Below are 20585 nucleotides of genomic sequence, written 5' to 3' on the forward strand. Positions count from 1 at the left end.
TGCTGATGTTTGGGTATTGTTTGCAATGTGTTTCAGACATCATCTGCTTCACCCCCTGGAAGAAGTCCTGTTGCCATTAGTACATTCACAGAGCTCTGGCTTGTTATTTATGGAAAAGACTCTAAACTTTTCTTCCAAAAGCAGTTGCCATGCTCAAGTCTTTTTTCCCCTTGCTGCTCAGATAAATCTCTCTCTGATACTAAGGAACAGCAATAAAGTATTTGCCCAGTATTTTTTCCTCAATTGTAGCCAGCCAAACTTCTTCATGTATTTTATTAGCATCTGTACAAAAGGACTGCATTAGTAACAGGAGGTTTTATAACCCTTTTTCCTCAAACATATTTCCACTGCTTCTTTTGCATTACAGGTTTTATAGGCATTTTTTTCCATGTATTTTATTTTAAGTTTTGTTAGTGCAGTTATGGCCCGTCCTAAATTGTTACAATTCTCAAGATGATACAGAGGGAGTTTGAGACTTACTTATAAAATGATCCAATGAGAAGTATGGGATGATTAATTTGAGAATAATTTTAAGAATCAGTAGTGTTTTTAAAAGAGAGAGTCTTAGTGATAAAAGGGATTTAATTGGTACTGTTGTGGAAGGAGTTGCCATTTGAGATACTAACTTCATAAGATCATGCTCTTCCTCTTGGACTATAAACAGCAAAGTGATGCCAAGGCAAGGCTACAGCAGGAGGGAACAATAAACTCTGTAATGGTAAAGTGCATTCTTGCACAGACAAAGAAAAATAGAGGGCTCTAGATATGTCTCTCTTCCTCTCATAAATCAAATGTGATGAATTGTGTTCTGGTTATTCTGATATTGGAAACAAAATCACAATAGCACTGCTTGCCTTGGCAGGCCACTGTGGTTTCAAGCTGAGCAGAATGTGTTTTGATAAAGGTCCCACACCAAGACCTCTACTGACCCTGGATATATTTTTCATCAGGTCCTCAAAGCTCTAGAAGATGGTCACATTTCAGTTTTTTTCTGAAGCCAAATTCTTCTAGACACATCTGCAGGTTTCCTTAGTAGAAATGAGCCCCAAACTGGAATAAGGTTCATCTAGGAATTTAGGTATGCATTTTAGGTGTTTGTCTAGGTCTGAGAGCATAACTGTCACCAGGGACTTGATGTTTTGGTTTAATTCTATCTTCAGAAACTGAAGAGTTCTGAAATAAGGTGTATTTCACAGTAGTGAGGATGTGAAATGAGTAGTGAAATCAAATCCAAGTTTTGCTGTGTATTTATTGTCAAAATGAGGTTTTAGACAGCGACCTGCTGTCTGCTGGGAAATTTCTACCAGTAAATTATTAAAAAACAACAGACAAATTTTTCAAAGCATTTAATTATATGAAAAAAATCAGTAATTACTCATTTCTCCTCTAAGATGGACATTTACATCTACCATCAAGAACAGAAAACCTGTGCAAAACAGCACGTGTTTCTTGTGCTAAATGCTCAACTTTAGCTACACAAATAAGTCCCACCTAAGTCAGCAGCATGGTAGCAGCTTTTTCTTACCCCCTGATTCCTGTCACTGTCATAAGACTAAGAAAACCATTAGCAGCTGCACAGCCCTGTGCTACAGTTGTGTGTGGAGCAGGACTGAGGATGCTGGATTGGTTCATGGAGGGCTGATAGCAAATAAGCCAAGGGAGACTGACTCCTGGCTGAATAGGTTACTGCTGTGACCTGTGTTTTTAATCAACAAGAACAGGAGTTTGCTGGCTTTGGTTACACTTCCAGTAGATGAATTACACACCTGGTGGCAGCTGTCATTTGATGTGTAATAATCAATACTTCTCTTCTTATTCACAAGTGGGTAATAGCAGAGAGCTACCCAAAGGTTCAGAGAGACAAAGAAGTGCCATCTTAGACAAACCTTATATTCAATGCTGAGAAGCTTTTGTTGTGTAATATTTTAGTGTATTCTTATTTTTGTGCTGAATTCCTGGATGCAAATTACTTGTGTACATTTCAGCCCAATCATGAGCTTGTAAAGCTTTTCCAGCTCTGAGAGACTGGGGGAAATCTCAACCTCTGGGGCAAGCAGGAGCAATTTCAGGAGAGCCCAGGGGCACTGGCAATGTCCTAGGGACTTTAGAGGACAGTACTGGATATGACCTCTTTAGGAGGAGCACAGAGGTGAGCAGGAGTGAGGCCTCCATGACTGCAGAATCCACACAGTTCCATCAGTTTGTTTCTCACCCTTGAGTGGGTCATTGCAAGTATATCTCAACTGATGCCCATGACTTTGTTTACCTATACATGGCAGAGGAATGTTTTTGTGGATGTACTTTCTTTTCCCTTGCTGTTGAATGCTTAACTCCTTCACAAGCCTCTTGCAAACAGTATCAAATTCTTAGAAACCCATCGTCTGACCTCCTTCTTTTGGAATATTTATTAGTGTGCAACAGCTACTCCTAACACTACTCCAAGTGTTAGGACTAGCAGCTGTAAATAACTATTACAAGTGTGCAGTCTTACTGTTTTTAAAGCACCAGGGTAATGAGCTGTTTTCATCCTAGTTTGATGGCAATATTATTAAAATATAAACCTCACTTGATGAACTTCTCAAGAAGTAAGGGCTGTCTCGCTATTATGTAGGGCAGTTCCATATCTAAGTGGTGATATTCTTCCTGCACTAGGATAATAAAATCTAAAGTAATATTGGCTAGAGAAGGAGTTTGGTTTATTTTGTCTCTCAGATGAATGTGTGTCAGGAAATATAAGTGAGTGGAAAAAGTCTGTCTGGACAGGCAGCATGCTGTGGTGTATTGCATTTCACTGACATGGGAGGAATGTGGCAGTGAGGTCTATAGTTCCCTGCTGTAGGCACTAGCACTCAGGTTGAAAAGAAGATTGGGATGTGCTTTTTGCTTCATTAAGCAAAAGGCTTTATGCCTGTGGCATCAAGTGCTGTAAAACATGGTGGAAGTATGATAGTGTGTGTTGTTAGGCAGAGTTGCAAATCTCAAACATCTAAAATCACAAGTCAGATATTCCAACATAAAAGCTGTCTAGAAATTGGAGATTTATTTTTTTAAGACTTTTTGATTCCTTTTTGCTTCCTAAGCTTCATTTATTTTTAAATGAAAGCTGAGATCTTCACTGAAAGTTGAGATCTTCGCCTGACTCCAGTGCTTTAAGAAAAACAGCAAATTACGAAAAACTTGCAAAAAGGTCAAAGAAGTTGTTAACAGTAAGTCAGGCATCTTCTGTAGAAACTGTGATTGTATAAGCTTTATTATTGTAAATAGGATCTAAAAACCCAGGCAAAATGCAGGCTAAGCTCTTGGCACTTGCAGTATAGTTGAGGTTTGCTTACCTTTAACAAATAACAGTAACTGTGCTGGCTCACATTATTGAGAAGCCAGCCAAAAAAAACTAACAAAAAACAAAAACAAACCAGCACAGTCTATCAAGCCTGTGCTGTGTGGGGGAGCCACGGTGAGGCAGTTTGCAGACCTTGCAGCCAGGACTGGTGTAACTTCTGCAGCCTCCCAGTTTTATGCTGGGCATGTTGGGGTCGGTCAGTAGGAGGACTCCTGTTCACAGGAGCCAGCAGGTAATGCTGAGGGATGCATTAATTTCCTTGTGTTATCTATGTCTTCCAAAAAAAAGTCAATGCTGATGCCTTCCCTGAAATGGAAGTTGTAAGGATGGGGATGTCTACATTGTTCTTCCCCCTCTGCTGAAGTGGCAAGCTGTAGCTGTAGGATTTTGAACCTCTGCACTGTCAGCAAGCAAGGAAGGTGGCGCGTTCTTGTTTCTAGGTGCTTTCACAGCACTGGAAAAGCAATACAGGAGCACAGGCATGGGTGTTTTTAGGATCTTTTTTTTGTTCATTGCTCCTGTCGACCTGCACTTCAGTTCCAGAGAATGCAAACTACAAAGCCCACACTTTGCAAAGACTAAGATCCAGGAATTTGAATAATGGTTAGTGGTTTTCATGTAAAACTCAAGTATGCTGATTTGGAAAGAAGGTGCTCCTGTACCTTGGTCAGACATTTGCAAATCTGCTTCTGTTCTGTCTACCTGTCTTGAACTCAGCTGAGATCTTTTTCTGCTATGCAACCCTAGAAGAAACAATTCTTGAAATAACATTCCAGCTCCCTAAACACTTCTCATTTGATGTTTTGACATTTGGTGTTGGCAGCTCCACCTACCTCTTCAGCATGCATCTGGCTGTCACCATTCAGCCAGCCCTTTTTTCCTCTCCAGCCAGTTCAGATGGAAATCACCTTGGCCCTCCAGAGTCCTCCAAGTAGCTGTTTAACATGGCAAAGCTACTGAACTCTATCCTGCAAACATAAACTTGTTCTTAGGTCAACATTTAAAGCATGATTTTCGTTGGTTTTAAGAATCCTATTAGTTATAGAGGAATGATAATTAATCCAGTGGTCTGGAACCACATTGTACTGACTCAGGGAGCTGTTACCACTACAGATGATGCTTTAAGTGTTGGAGGTGTATGAGTTACACTGTTATATTCTGGGATCCAGCAGTGCACCTAAAGGTTCAGTGCATTGAGCCCACTGAAATCTGCAGGATGTATCATTTAGTTCATAAATACTTCCTCCACCTTTCAGTGGAAACATAGTGAGAAGCAATGCCTTGAAATGTTTACTATTGATATAGTGAAAGGAGAAAAAAATATACAGATGTAAGATGTGTGCATTAATTATTTAACCTGCAATCAAGAAAGCATAAAAATAATTTGGGGTGAAAACTGGGAAGAATTGTAAAGGAAAATGGTGGTTCTTTCAGTTCGAATAATCCAAACCCCATTCAAGGTTCCTCTGCAGGACATGAGGTCTAATCCCAGCACAACTAAACATATGTGGGTTTTTAACTCTAAAACAGATTTTGAAACCATGCAGCTCTTGGGAGGTGACTAATTGTGTTCACTTAGCTTCAAGTGAACAAACTATGAGAAGTTATTATTTTCTTAGCGCCACTTTAATTTTTTAGCTATTAATTCTTAGATATCCAACTTTTAAAATTTTCAGCATCAATCAAGCTCTGCTTCCATTCTCTGAAAAATAAAATGTATAAAGGAAAAACTGCACCAGATTTAAATATATTGTATTGTTACAGTACAAATACCATCATTGTAATTAAACCACTTGAAAACAGGAACCATCAGTTTCTCTCTCAGGGATTCAGTCACCTGTGGGTGTTTTGTGTCTTTGAAAATCTCCCTAGAGATCCAGTGTGCTTTGCTTCTCCTGATTGTTCTTGAAAGAAAATTAGCTTTTAGTCCTTCAAAATCTGTTGGCTTTGTCTACTACTAAATATCCACATAATAAGTGCTGTGGGATCAAAACAAAAACAAGTCGCTCTTCCTATGCTTTTAGTGTTGATGCAGTTTGCAGTTTGGAGGAAGTCAATAATATGACTCTCAGTGTTTTGGGGATCGTGGCGGGTTAAGGCAGATCCCTTAAGCCTGGATCAAGAACCTGCAAGGTATCTTCAAATCACAGGAAAGAGTGAATATAAAAGAGACTGGAAAAGAGTGAGAGAAGGCACTTGAGAAGGCAGGTAGCCTGGTCCAAAGTCCTGGGGCAGAACTAATGATTCCTGTATTGCTCCTTCCAGACATTTGCCTCGTGCCCGCTTAAAGTCTTTGCTAGCAGAGAGTCTGTCACCTGAGATGAGAGTTTGGGCAGATGTTTTTCCTGTTAGGAATGTTTTCCTGATGACTGACTTGCTCCACCACGTGCCTATGACTTTGTCTTTAACTTACTACCTTTGTGGGGAGAGAGGATGATGCCAAGTTGAGGAAGAGAAAGGGAATGTAGAGGGAAATGCTCAGGTAGTGGGAGGAAGGTCAGGAAAGACCTGGATAAAAAGCTGTGGGACAATTAAGAGAAGAAGAAAGTGTTACCCATACAGGCTGCTTGTCATCATGTTTCTTACTATGATGGCTTGAACTTTGTGATATTTTTGAAATGTTTTAGACAAAAGTTGAATAAGAGCAAAGTTTGAAATATAAGCCACAACTTCAGTGGTGGGGAAGCCTCCGGGTTCTGCCTGCAGAACTAAAAATTAGTTATACATTAACAGAAAGACATGACCTTTTCCTGTCTTTTCTACCCTCACAGATGAACAGGAGCCAGCAGTCAGCAGTGATTCAGATATTTCATTGATTATGGCAATGGAGGTTGGACTGTCCGATGTGGAGCTTTCCACTGATCAAGACTGCGAAGAGGCGAAATCTTGAAAAACAAGCAGAGATCCAACACTAAACTACAGGGGAGGGTCACAGGGAGGGACTGAGTCAGCTTGCTCAGATTTGGACCAGTCATGCACATGCTTCCAGAGCACTGTCACTCCTGCCCACTCCATTCTGAGATGGTCATGAAAAGCAATAGCAACAGTTGTGTCTGCCTGGATGTGGCTTCATCATCTACGTACCTTGGTTTGGTTCACCTGGGAGATGAACACTTCCGGTCTACCCACGTGCTTGAGAGTGGTCATGAAACTCTTCAGTGGCTCATAAATACGCAACTGAAATGACAGCTTGAGTGTTTTCTACACTTGTTCAATTGAGTTTTTGTTGGGTTTTTTGAAAAGATATATGTTTTCTTTGTTTGTTTGTTTATAGTTTGTTATGAATAGACACTCTGTTTTTGTTGACTGACCCCAGCTTTTTCAAGAGTTCAATCCAGAAATCTGAATTCCCGTGTGCTGATCACTTCATAATCTGACCAGGATTTATCATTGCCTTGTTATTTCTGCACGAAGTACACATGGCTCCAGAAGGATGGTGCACCAGCCCCCTGCATTAATGTGAAGCCTGCTTTCATTAAGTGGGAGGCTTGAAAATGGTATATTGTGAAGGTCCTTCTTTGTAAGAGAGCTCTGAATTAACAGAGATTGCTGAGATTCAGGTTAAAACTGCACTATGTTCTCTTTTACATGGAGCTCTGTCCTAGACAAGTATCGTACAGTGTGAAGGAGAGAAAGGAAAGCTTAAAGTGTCACTCCGTCTGTGTAGTCCTGTGCTATATGGTATGCTATTAGCAGTTGTCAATACATTATGGCTTTCCTTCAAGTCAATTCAATAGCTAGGAAAAAGATCTAGTATAACATAATGTCTTTTCTTAATTTTACAGTCCAAAGTCAGATCACTGAGCTGAAGGAGTGTCTGAGGGGTTTCCAGAGGCTGCTTGTTAAGAGCTCTGCATTACGCAGGTGACAGTATTCTTACAAAGGGTCTGGAGATGCTGCTATCAGTGTCAGAGATTGCTAATGAAGCAAGAGGCAGCTGACTGAAATGTTTAATTTCTGGTTTGTTTTGGGGTCTTTTTCCTTACTGTGTTTTCCTTCTTATGTGTATGTTTTACTTATGTTTTGACAGCATTTTTTGTCTGGTCATTGTCTAACACAAGAGTTCAGGGGGTTTGTTGCCCTCCAGAGTTCCCAACAACATTGTTAGAAGCATATAGATAAATACACCAAAATATATTGGGGAGGGAATTTGAAAATAAGAAGAACTAACATAAATCAAAACACCTAAATAATAATGACCTGACACAATCATTTAGTACATGCTGAGCTCTGCTTTCCAGATAAAAGATGATTGTTAATTGTTCAGTGCATGATTCCATTTTTCAGTCAAAATATTCAACTGTGGAAAAGAACTTTTGACTTACTGTTACACAAGAATACATGGTTTCTGTTGAGAGTCAGATGATTTGAATCATATTACTGCCTCATGAGTAAATCCACAGAATCAACAATTCATCTTACATTGAAATTTCATGGAGAGGTCAAACATTTTGACTTGATGGTGTCATGGCAGCATCTCAAAATGCAGCTGTTGGGGCTCTGTCTCCCTGTAATCTCCTTGTGGATTTACTTGTTAGATGTGGAAAGCAACTTTGAGCCAAAATTCATGCTTGCCAGATCTTTTTGAGGAGCAAATGTGTTTAGAACTCTCCCTAAAATTTTGGATGACTTGCTTCTTTAGTATAGGCAGAAGGAAAACTTATTCTCCGTGGGGTTTGATCCATTTAGAACTCGGTTCATTTTGTAGCTTAATTTTGCTTTATGTTCTTAGTCCCTAACTTGCAGGGTAATCTTGAGGCAAAGGCTTTAAACTGAAAGAAGGCAGATTTAGATATTAGGACTAAATTATTATTGTGAGGGTGGTGAGGCAGTGGAACAGGTTGCTGAGAGAAGTGGCCTTGAACACTTCCATGCTTGGAAGTGTTCAAGGCCAGGTTGGATAGAGCTTTGAGCAACCTGATCTGGCAGGGAAGTTGGAACAAGATGATCTTTAAGATCCCTTCAACCCAAACCATTCTGTGATTCTATGAAAATGATCCAGAAATGTGCTGTTACATCTTTAGAAATCATTTGAATGAAAATCTCTTTTTAATTAAAGAGATACAGGCAGCTGGAAATCTTCGTTTAAAAAGAAGGTTAGAGATCATTCCAGGAGGTGCAGCTGAGTCACTCTTGACAATATTTGCGGTTCTGTAATCTTATTTTCTTTATTCTTTAATGTCTTCTCTGTTCCTTGCTGTAGTGGAAAAGACCTGACGCATCAATGCTGAAATTGACCCCTACACAAGCGAGTTTGCACAAGGCACTGCATCAGCTCCACTTAAGCTCTGGAAATAATGCTGAAATGGGATTTGAGTGGTGCTTACACCAAATACTGACACAGGAATGAAATTCATCTCAAATGACTTCAGGGGAGGGAGTGAAGCTGGTTATACACAGTCAGGGCTGCCTGTAGAAAGTACACGCACTGGTACAGTTTCTTCTCTGGTGCTGGAGCCTGGGTGCCACACGTCACAGGAACAACACGAACACGATGTCCAAATTGTCAGTAATCCTTTCACATACACCCACTGCAGCTCAGCACACAGACAAAAAACTCCTGGCCAAACTGTTTGGCTTTCAGAGGAGCTGTCACAAAGTCCTCGTTTTATTTCATAAACTGAATGAAATTAATCTCAATGAATAGACTGACCAATTAGTTGGTGCTGTAGTGGAGCCACCTAAAGCACAGCAGAGCAAGCTGTGGAAAAAGAGGTCTATGGAAAAGCAAGGCAAGAGGTGAAACTTCCAGCTGATATAAAGCTGGGTCTCTTGTCCAGTGAAATCATCAAAGGGAGCTGTGCTCAAAGACGCATAACAGAGGTGGTAGCTGAGACTCTGCCCATATTTGTGGGAGTTAATGAAGGATTTCCTGGAGGATTCCCGCTGTCCATGCTCTTTTCCTAAGTATCCCATGCTAGATCTTGTCCCTCAGCATCCACGGGTGGCTGCTGGCAGAGGCAGAGTGCCAGGCTGGGTAAGAAATTTTGACTGACCACCATATACTGTGTTCTTTCAGAAGAGGCTTCCTAAAAAATCTGGGTCAGGAGTCTTTCTGCTTTTATTTTCCAAGTTTCACTCAGGGAAGATGTCTCTCCGTCCCTGTCCTCAGGTGTTCTGCAGCTCTGAGCACTGTTAAGTGATAATGAGTGCAAAGCCAGGTTACACATCGTTGAAGCCTGAACTTAGGAAAGCACTTAAGTAATTGTTCTATTCCGTCCTTCTTCAAAAAAGCACTTATGACTAATTTTGGACTTGTACCAAAATCATGTTATTTTCAACAGGTCATCTGTGAGCATAAATAAGCCCCTGTGTAAAGTGAAACATCCTGCTAAAGCAGGACCTGGCTGACAGTATTTGTATCTATAAACTGTGAACTGCCTTGGGAGTTCGAGGTGCTTTATAAACATTAAGTCCCCCCTGATGTATATTTGTAACATGTATGAAGGCCTTAATTCTGCATACCTGCATGCCCATGCATATTTTTGCTTACATGAGTGTCTCCACTGAAATTCCTCACAGGATAAAATTAAACCTCCAGATTTGCAGTTTTGGACATGATTGATCCCATCCTGAGCGTTGTGTGAGTTCTCGGTCCTGCTGCCTGCTAAGCTTGGGCATTAAATATGTGGAATTCAGATACCCAGGACACAGCACTGGCTATTCAGAAGGGAAACCAGCCTTTAGCTTGCAGCCAGGAAAAAACAAAATCCTCTGGTGCCCTCTGACAAACAAGTGCTCACGGATATAATTCTGCAGGGCTGGCACCATGGCTGGGCAGGGGGGCACCTCCTGCACAGGGCCAGTGGCCAGGGGGACCATGTGGCTCTCAGGGAAAGGCACTCTTGTCATTAAGCTGATCCAGTGTCCCAGAAATTCCTGTCTTGTCATCTGAGGCTCTTTTCTCTTCTTTTCCATGAGCAAGTGGCGGGTGGGAGAAGCATTTGCCTTAGTGAGGCTCATTGTCACTCAGTCTGGGTTGCAGGATAAAACTTGGGCAGATAGAGACTGGCATAAAGTATCCTTGAATTTTCTTGGGTTGTGCTAAGCTGCCTTCCCAGAGGTCTGTTCAATAGATAGGATGCATAAAAAGTTATATGGGCAGAATTTTGCACTCATAAATGACCCAATGTGTGCACGTAGATGTGCAAGGCACCAGGTCTGCATCCCCTCCCCACAGCTGACCAGTTCTGGTGGGGATACACCAGGTCTGACACTTGATAAGGGTTTGGGGTTGTATTTTCTGACTGCTTTAGAGCCTCAAAACCAGGATCAGGACAATCATAGCACTGCAGTTAATTTTTTAAGCACTCTATAGAATTAAATTGCAATATATGCTTATAAAAGTGCATTGATATAAGTATGGAACCTGTATTGTAGTGAAAACAGAAGCATCTGTCCTTTTCAGACCTTTTATTTGAGGGAAATTATGGCACTATAGAAAAAGGCTTTATAGAGGCTATTTGGGAAAATAAATTATTGAAATCATTGTGATTTAGTGGCCCCCGGGACCTCACTAATGACCCCTGGATCAAATCCCGAGGAAGTCACTGCAAGAAGGGCATTACTGTTGGGGTGCAACCATTTCATGGGACTGAAATGGCAGAGAAATCCATCCAGTTCCTTCCCAGCCTCTCTCACAAGCACTTGCCCCAGTGTGAGCCTTTGTTGCAGGGATTGAGGGATCAAACGAGTGCAGTGCTGCTTCCTCTGTTGTGTTTTGTGCTGCCAATATCTCTTGCAGAACCTCAGATGAGGGAAAGGAACTAGCCCAACTTCAGCTCCAGGGCTTAATGACAGGCAGGCCATGGGACTTGGGCAGGTTCAAGACAGCCAAGCTTCTTCATGGCCAGTGCTGACCATGATCACGACTTCCTTGAGGAACACCGAGCCCATATGGATTCGTTAGCTTTAGAGATGCAAAACGTGTGAATGTATATGCGTGACAGCAATGAATCAGCTTGGTTAGCACAAGCAGTGAAACACAGTGTCAGGAAATATTTTAGGGGTGAGGGAAAATGAGGTTGGAGGTGTTGTTTTCATGGTTTTTAAATAGGGACAATTGATCCAAAACAAGCACTTCTTTTAATTTCCCAGGCTGTTACCTGAACTAATTGATAGTTTCAAAGAAAGAGGAATGCCAGATGGACTTTTTAGTGGAGATTTGTTTGTGTAGCAGATGGCAGCTGCAGGCTGGGGCAGCAAGGGAGGGTGAAGGCAAAGGCTGCCCCTGTGCTGCGCCGCTCCCCCCGCTGGGCTGGACACCCTCTTGGTCCCTTTATCTTTCCATTTCTTTTTCAAGAGAAAAAGCCTTCTGAGCAGGAGCTGTATTTCAAAGGCAGAAATAGAGAAGAAAAATGAATGAAAGATGTTGTGGATTTTGAATGAAAAGCCAATGGATGAATTTTCCATCTGAAATCAATCTTGTTTCCCTCAAGTATTTTAATTGTGAATTGGTGGAAGTTCTTTCTTTCTGTAAGGAATGGAAGAAAAAATAAGGACAGAAAAAAAATAAAGACAGGAAAAAATAAAGGAGAAATAGCATTTTCCTTTTCTTATTTATTTCTTGATTCTTTGGTCCTGTGTAGCATTAAAAACAGTAGCCAGTTCAAGATGCTTGTTTGCTCTGAATGTATACAGTAATTTCAGATGTCAAATGCCTAAATGTTTTGTATGTGTACGTAATGCCATCCTCATTCTTGTTTCATGTTAGGAACCTGAAATGACTGTACCATTTTATAATTAGAAATGTAGAGAGGGGACAGTGGGTGGGAGGGTCTGTTATTTTTATACCAAGATGTTCCTTGTATTTAGTGAACATTTAAATGGTTTTGTACTTGTCAAAATATACATTCCATCCATTTCCAGAAGAGCATTATTTCTATTTAGAGTAGTTTATAAGCAAACCAAAAAAATATGGCATCCCACTTGTATGCAGTTAAGAACAGAGCAGCGATATTCTGGTTTTCAGTGATGGCTACAAAGCTTTTTCCAGCAATGTCTTTTCTCACACGCAGCAGAGCCATACCAGCAAACGCTGATGTTATAAAGGGAAAAAAAATCCCAAATGAAATAAACACCATATGGATCAGTGCACAGCTTACTAAAATAATTTCCAGTTCAGAGGCAGTGGTCTGTTCCAGTGAGATTCTCCAAGGTAATCAGTCCTGCTCTGGACAGCAGGAGCTGATTTACTGGGAGGCTTCTACCCCCTGCCCCTGCCTGGTGGGGCCACCAGCCCCAGCAAGCCAGAGGCATACAGGGCTGTCACATTACAGGGTTGTCACGCTCCTGCTCTGTGGCTCCCTCGGGAGGGGAGCCTGTGACTGGAGTTGTGCTGGTGAGGCAGCCACTTTCTGTGGGCTGACTCCATTGGGTTTCTTTGGACTGTGGAAATGACCCTTCATCTCCACGTTAAAAAAAAAAAAAAAAAAGCTTCCTTTGTCCAGACAGCTGCACTTTGGTTTGGGAAACACTTACCAAAAGGCCATGGCAAAGTCATGCAGTGACATTTACATGGGCCGTTCTTTTTCTTGTAGTTGGCTTCTTTTTTCCACCCCTCTCCCCCTGGTACCTGTGACTTGCTGCCAAAACTGTGCAGTAGCAGTTTGTGAAGCATTTTTTTGCCTTTTTTTCCTAGCACTACTTTCTGTACAGTCTCGCAAATATACTTTTAACTCTTTGCTGACATAACATGCATCTTCCTCTCCAATGCACTTTATCTCTCTTGAAAAATGTGGGAGTCAGAGAACTACCATCTTAAAGGGATTTGCCTGAAATCATGAGACACACTATTATTTTGTTTCCTTCTTGCTTTGTTAGATACTGTAAATGCTAAAGAGCATGGACAGTGACTCAGCTGGGGGAAGTACCGAAATGTTGAGGTTAATACTTGGAACATTATTCGGTAGTACAACATGGCTATTTTTGTTATATAGAGGATTATAAGGTAAATATGTGAGACTGTGTTATTATGTACTAGTAAAATATTGCAACTCTCAAAGTTAAGATGGTGAATTCCAAGGAATTTTATTGCAAGTTTTTTAATAAAATGATTCTGATTACTGTGTCGTATGTATTTTCTAACAAACTGTGTAAGCTTGGGATTTCCCAATGTGTGAAACTTGTGGATTGCTTCTCCCTGAATTTCCCCATTGCAGACTGTAGTATTCACAGGAGCCACAAGGTACAGTGGGAAGGGACCTGAGTGACAGCCTGGCCTTCATGCCACTTCTCCAGCTCTTGTCCTGTCTGTCCTTCAGCTCTTCTAATCAGAAAGCAGTGGCTGTGTGAGAGGTAAATGCCTCTGCTACCCCAAGGGAGAGCTGCAGCCTTAGCCCAGACACTGGGCATGATGTGTTAAAATAGCTTTAAAAGGTGACTGCTCTGCAATACCTCAGTGGGAATTGCACCACTGTTGTGAGGGGTCATCCAGCTGCTCTTTTCTTGCTTGGTCAGCTGTCACTACGCATCCCGAGGGCCAGAGCCCCAGGGGCTGTCATGTCATCCAGCATAGGTATGCTGCTTGCAAGAGCTTTGAGGCACAGTAAAAGTCCTGCCTAAAAGTAATTGAAGAGACTTACAGAAAGGTTTTCCAGGAGATTCAAAAGAAGGTGCACAAATCTCTGAAGGAGCCAAATCCTGCCTCAGGCTACAGCCCATCTATGAGTCCCAGCTTACCTCCGTCCTGACCCACATTTTGTGCTTTCTGGCTGGTGCCACCAGTGCAGATACCTCTCTTTTCCAGCCACAGTGGTGCATTCGTGGTGACAACACGCCAAATCACCTGAGGCCGTAAGTTGGATTTCACCCGGGCAGCAGCTATGGGCCAGTTCACACCCAGCTTCCCAGATGCTGCTGCCTCCTTGTTCCTATGCACCCACCCCACTCCTGTTCATCTTTGCTGCTGCTGTCCCCAACGGAGGGGCAACAGCTGGCTCAGAGCAGGAAAACCGCATGCATTTAATGTGGCTTCATCAGCAACTCTGGGAATTATTTTTCTCCTCCCAACCCATGTCAGCCACTCAGCAGCACAGCCTGGAGCTCCCATTCCAGCAGCCCTGCCCCGACGGCAGGAGCCCTCCACACCAAAGCAAGCCCCGGACTGCCTTTGGAAGGAGGTTTTAGGTACTGCTAGCCAAGGAATCCGGTCTCGCTTTTCCCCACGCATCTCCCTGCCTGCCAGCTGCTTTGTTCTCTGCCTTCACGTACTAAGTGGCGAGGGGAGCGAGCGGGCGGTTTGCCTTGGCAGGCAGCTGTGCGCCGTTGCTATGTGATCTGCACACACAACACAGCTGCGCCGCTGCCACGGAGCTGGCAGGAGGCGAAGGCAGCGCGCTCGGGTAGCGCGGCAGAAGGAGCGCCGTGCGGAGCCGCTGGGAACGCCATCGGGGCTATAAATAACGAGGGGCGTAAGACAATTAATTCCAGGATGCAAGCACATACTTGGGGCTTGTGTTACATCACTCTCTGCTCTATATGGAATTCATTTCTGGTCAAAATATTGAAATGAAGCTGTGCTGCTCTCTGTTCTGTTGGGGGTCGGGGGGTGGGGTGGGGGGGTGTTTCTCCAGAAGGAATAAGGCAAATTTTACTCTCTCCTCTGATTCAAGGAGGTAACAGTCAGACCCATCACAGTCAATGGAGAGGACTTGGGATTCAAAAGGAATTTATCCAAGTTTGCACTGCACAGCATCCCTGCTGTCCCAGGATACCCAAACTGTGCTAAGAAAGAACATGCACCTTGAGGGTGCCTGAAGGGGAGATGCAGTCACCTGTGCTGGGTCTGGAGAAGCCACTCTGGAAAAAACACTCTGAGACTTCAGTTCTCTCACACAGTGAGATCAGGTTTTGGGGACATCTGTAAAGGAATAAAAGACTTAATGGCCCAAAACAAATCTATTGGACTGGTGATTTATCAGGAATCAGCTGTAGGAAATCAGTGCTCAGTAAGTGAGGGTGTAATTTTGCAAAACAGTCAATCCTCATCTTTGATCCCCGTGCAAAGAAGCTGTTGGCAACTCCTAGCAGCAGTGGGAGTGGGCAAAGTGTCACCACCCTAGTGCCTAGGCCGCTCTCTGCTGCAGGCTGTCACATTGCTACTGTGGACATGTGCATCTCTACAGCTTGGCTTTATGGTCCATCCTCTCACCTGAGAGCAAAAGCAAGCTTGCACAAGCAGGCTGGCAGCAACTTGTGGTGGCTGAAACCTGGACAGATGTCTCTCCTCCTCGTGCTCCAGCTAGGAAGTATTTCCCTGCTGGCAGAGGGACAGAGTGGCCATCTGGGAGCGATAACGCCTTAGATGTGTTGGCAGAGTCCCAGAGTTCATGTGTCAGAGCCCTTAGCTCAGATAAATTGTCCCTCTGTCCCTGCTAAGGGCAGCCGCGCTGGTTCTGACCAGCATCGCACCTAGTCTGTGGCTGATTCAGCCAGGAGGGGGAGCAAACTCCTGCAAAGGAGTGGTACCAGGGCAATCGCCTCCTTCCACGCCCGAGAAAGGCAATGAAGCTGGTGAAGAGTCTGAAGGACAAATGAGATGAGGAGCAGCTGAGAGCGCTGGGGTTGCTTAGCTCAGAGAAGAGGAAGCTCGGGTGGGACCTTATTGCTCTCTGTAACTGCCTAAAAGGAAATTGTAGCCAGGTAGGGTTGTCTTCTCCCAGGGCACTGGTGTTAGGACAAGAGGAAACGGCCTCAAGTTGCACCAGGGGGCGTTTAGGTTAATTATTAGGAGAAATTTCTTTGCTGAAAGGGTGGTCGGACACTGGAATAGGCTGGAATTATCATCCCTGTATGTGTTAAAAATAAAATAAAAAAATTAGATGTGGCACATGGTGATATGGTTTAGGGGTGAACTTGGCAGTGTTGTGTTAGTGGTGGGTCTCAATGATCTTAGAGATCTTTTCCAGCCTTGACAATTCTATAATTCTGTGATTCTGTGTCCTTGCTGCCTTTCTGCAGATGCCATTGCCCTTCCCTTAACAGCACGGCATGGGGGTCCCAGCCGGAGCACAGCGTCAGGAAGGGAAGATACAGACAAGCCCCGTGGCAGTAACACAGGCAAGGCATTGCCCAGCACTATGACGGAAACACTCCCCACTCCCGTGGGGTTTGGATGGTACCTGCAGGTGCCGACCCCACCCCAGCTGGGCATCCCCCTAGAGGTGCCCGGGAGTGCCAGCCCACCTTTGCGCTGTTCCGATGTGTGATGTTTCGTGCCTTCTGCCAAGCCTGAAGCGACTGCTGGAGGAGATGAACGGGAGGCAGGGGGCTGAGGAAAAAGTGATTCCAAAAAATGCACGGTAAAGGGTATTTATCGCTGCGGGGGAACGGCAGACAGAGGCAGCTACCCGCATCCCTCATCCCGCATCCTCATCCCGCGCCGTGTCTTTCCAGCAGGAGGCTCCCCGGCCTCGCGAATGCATCGCCAGCCTCGGGCGGGCACCCGTGGGCGTGCGGCGGCTTCTCCCGCCCCCCGGTGCCTCTGGCACTCACCCGGGACTGGCTTTATTTATTGAGTCAAATTAGTGTTGAACAAGTGAAAGGTCCCACTGGGGAGTTTTTATCCGCTCGCCCTGGAGTGTTCTCCCTTGTGCACAGCCCGAGGTACCCCCTCCGTGAGCATCGTTATCGCTCGGGAAAAGCCGCCTGTGACCGTCTCAGCAGGGTGAGGAAGCACAGCGGGTGTCCCCAGACCAGCCCCTCCAGGCCTGGAGCGTGACTCGGTACATATTCTGGAGCAGCACAACCCGCTGCGGGATGGGGACCGAGGGCTGCAGATCGCTAAATTAAAAGGCTGCAATCAGCCCTTGTCAGCCACTTGGAAAGATCCCTGCCGGTCACCCAGAGTGTATTTTAAAGGAAGCCTGGGAAATCCCTTAAGTACCACTGGGGCTGTGCTTGCTGTCGTGTGCGTCTTGCCCAGTAGCCAGCAGATTTTGTGGAGGGGAGCAGGACTGGTATCCCGGATTATGGCCATGGAAAACGAAGCAAAATCCATCCAGGACACCTGATCGCAGTGGCCTGAGCAGCAGGACAAAGACAAGAGCAGGGCTGGAGACCAGCACTGCAGCCCCAACCACAGCCCGACCCTCTAGGGGAAGGAAATGGCACATTTTAGCTACGCTGTTTTTTAAAGAAGATTGGTTATTGTTTGTTCACACATTTAAACAATTCAAAAGCAGGTTATTTTGTCATGTCTCTGGCTACGGATCAGTCTGTGCAGAAACAGACCCAGGCAAAGTCGTCCTGCATCGGGAACTGCACTCAAATGGGAGTGGAATTTTGAGGAGGGTAAAATCTCAGATTAGAGCACGATGGCCATTGTAGAGTGCCGGACCTCACGTCCTACTCCAGCCCAACCATGTACACAAACACCTTTAACTGGACACAATTCAATTAGATCTGTTTCAGTACCATTCATCAGCTCAGCCAGCATTCTCACCTCTCTAGGCTGTTTCGTGCCCGCCAGGTACAACATAGGCTGGCGGTACAGCTTGAGGGTGTGAATTACTTCATCCCCTCCAGCCCTGGTGTGCATTCATTCACCTGCAAAGTGGTGCTTAGCACCGGCCCTCTGCTCCCAGTAGCGCTGTCCGGGAGCAGCACAGGTTGTTCACAGCGGGCAGCTCCGGAGGGTGCTTGGGAAGGCAGGAGATTTTGGTTTTCAGCCTGGCTTGGGTGTGACAGTCAGAGCAACAGCCTGTGAAAGGAGAGTGCCACTTGCTTACCTTTTACTTGCTGTGCCTTGGGAGGTTGCTTTGCCTTCCATTTTATGGGAAAAAAGTACACAGAGTGGCACTGGGAAACCGTTCTTCAGGGTGTTAAGGGCATGCCTGTGCTTTGACTGGTAGGAAAATGTATATTTTCCCTGAAGATGGTTGTCCCTTGCTGGAGTGGTCTGCCCAGCTGTCCTGGTTGCAGCTGGGATAGAATCAATTTTCCTCTTAGTAGCTGGTATGATGCTGTGGTTTGGTTTAGTATGAGAATAATGTTGATAACACACTGATGTTTTGGCTGTTGCTCCATAGTGCTTACCCGAAGTTAAGGACTTTTCAGTGTCCTGTGCTCTGCTAGTGAGGAAGTACACAAAAATCTTGGCGGGACAATGGCCTGAACAGCTGTCCCGAACTGGTCAAAGGGATATTCCATACCATAGAAAACATCATGCACAGTGTATAAACTGAGGGGAGTTACCCAGAAAGGTGCCAGTCACTCTTTGGGGATGGGCTGGGTATTGGTCAGTGGGTGATGAGCAATTATATCATGCATCACTTGTTTTTCTTGAATATTTTTTTACTATTACTATTTTAATTTGTTTCAGTTCTTATCTCAACCCACAAGGGGGGGTTTTACCTTTTTTTTTTTTCTGATTCACCTTCCTCTGCAGGTGTGGGGCAGTGAGCCAGCAGCTCTGTGGTACTTAGTTGCCAGCTGGGGTTAAACCATGTACCATCTTATGGTCTAAAATGGTGCTGAATGCACCTCTTGTATTGCTGCCATGGGGACCCTTCACTACTGTACATATGTTTTGTTGGCCACCAGATGCCATCAATGGCACAGCAGCTTCACTCTGACCACACGAGTTTCTCTCTCCTGTGCAGTGGTGAGATCATGTCCCTTGGGATAAGCCCTTGCCAGTGAAGGAGCAATGCAAACCCATGGTACTGAGTCTCGCTCCTCAGGCACTGGAGACATTAAACAGAGCAATTCAGAAATGCATTTGACCGTCTCAGTGATATAAAGTCTGACTCCGCACAAGTGACACATTAAATATAAACTGCATGTGGAGCATAAATATGATTCTGACTTTCTAGTGGAAGAATGTCAGCTTGTTTTGGTTTGCCCTTGGTTGTAATGCCAGAAACCTTCCTAAATACTGCTATTCTCACTGATTTTAAGAAATATTATCTGTCTTGTTCATTCTCTAATTAGGATGGACACAGAGATTGCTCTGCCTTTTGGGTTGTAATGTTTGCAGATAGCCAGGGGGTCAAAAGCTTTTCCTGTTTGGTTTTTTTTTGTCTTTTGTTTTACTTTAAGTACTTTACTATAAATGTTGTCACCCTTGTTACTCCTTTCTCACTACCTTTGTTACCCCCTTTCAAAGGACTGTGTTCTCAGACACTGAACAGAGGATGTAGAAACTGCAAGGATCTGATTGAGAGCTTGTACTAGTGTTTAAATTTGAAACAGAATCCATGTTTCCATTTTTACCATTCAGAAGGAGGTGACACTGCTGACCTCTATAAAAGCATAAAAAGGAAAGAAAGGGGGAAAAACCTTTTGAAAGCGACATGTTAAAATACTTCCTTTTTTATAATGAAGATTTCAGGGGGTCAGCTGGCTGGAGGGAGGATCCAGTGTTGTGAGCATGTTACAGAAAAGGTGTTTGAAGAGTCTGTTTTATGAAAACCACTGGAACTGGGAATCAATTGCCTTGGACCATGGTTGTGAGCTGCAAGAGCACAAGGTGAGCAGAGCTGTGTGGGAGGTGCTGTTTGGGACCTTCTTTCTGGAGGGATGCTGGTGGCCAAAGGAGACCGCTAGCTCAGGATGGAGCAGCACCTCAGCAGGAGAAACCCACAGGGCAGAGTATTTCAAGACTGATGGAGGATGAGGAGCAGGCAGCAGGAGCCAGACCTGTGAGCAACTTGCTGGGTACTTTTGTTTCCTACACATGTAAGACATGATAATAGATGAAGTCCCCTAAATTTCCAATCCTTTGTATGATTTTTCAGCCTTCAGCCTCTTGGGCAGACCCAGTTTGCTGTTACAGCCCCACAGACATTATTCCTGACTCCCTTGCAGTGAGGTTGCAATCAGGTTATCTTTATATTTCCTTTATCACTGACTTCTGCAGAAGTCATGATACTCAGAAGCATTTCCCCTTTTCCCTGCCTTTTCTCCATTACTGCTGTAATTTGCTGTGTTTACCTGACTTTAGTTTGTCACGTGGCAGCAAATGAAAACATGGAAATAGCTGCAAGCAAGACATGCCTTAAAGAAATGCCCCTTAAAACAGCTACAAGGGAGCTGGATATTTGGAAATACCTGATAGATGTATGATATCTGATATGATGTAGTTCAACTTGCAAAGCAGAAGCAGTGAGGAAAGAAGGGGACAGGACATGCACATGGCAGAGAGGTGATGATTTTGCACGTGAACTGACTGGGGAGGGAGAAAAGGCTGTTGAGTTTTGTGTCAGGAACAGTGGCTTGGATAAGGAGTGTGTTCATGAAGCCC

At 44.1% G+C, this 20585-nt stretch overlaps 1 protein-coding gene across 1 annotated transcript in view; it reads left to right on the forward strand.

The window, feature by feature from the left end:
- RNF150 (ring finger protein 150) overlaps positions 1–6256 on the forward strand; it is a 112182-nt gene extending 105926 nt beyond the window's left edge. Inside the window, exon 7 of the mRNA XM_071555710.1 lies at positions 6112–6256. Within this exon, the coding sequence (XP_071411811.1) occupies positions 6112–6230 (119 nt within the window). The 3' untranslated portion in view covers positions 6231–6256. The remainder of the gene's footprint in view (positions 1–6111) is intronic.
- The last annotated feature ends 14329 nt before the right edge of the window (positions 6257–20585 follow it).

This window comes from Pithys albifrons, chromosome 5 (genome assembly GCF_047495875.1).
Source record: "Pithys albifrons albifrons isolate INPA30051 chromosome 5, PitAlb_v1, whole genome shotgun sequence".
Classification (NCBI taxonomy): Eukaryota; Metazoa; Chordata; class Aves; order Passeriformes; family Thamnophilidae; genus Pithys; species Pithys albifrons.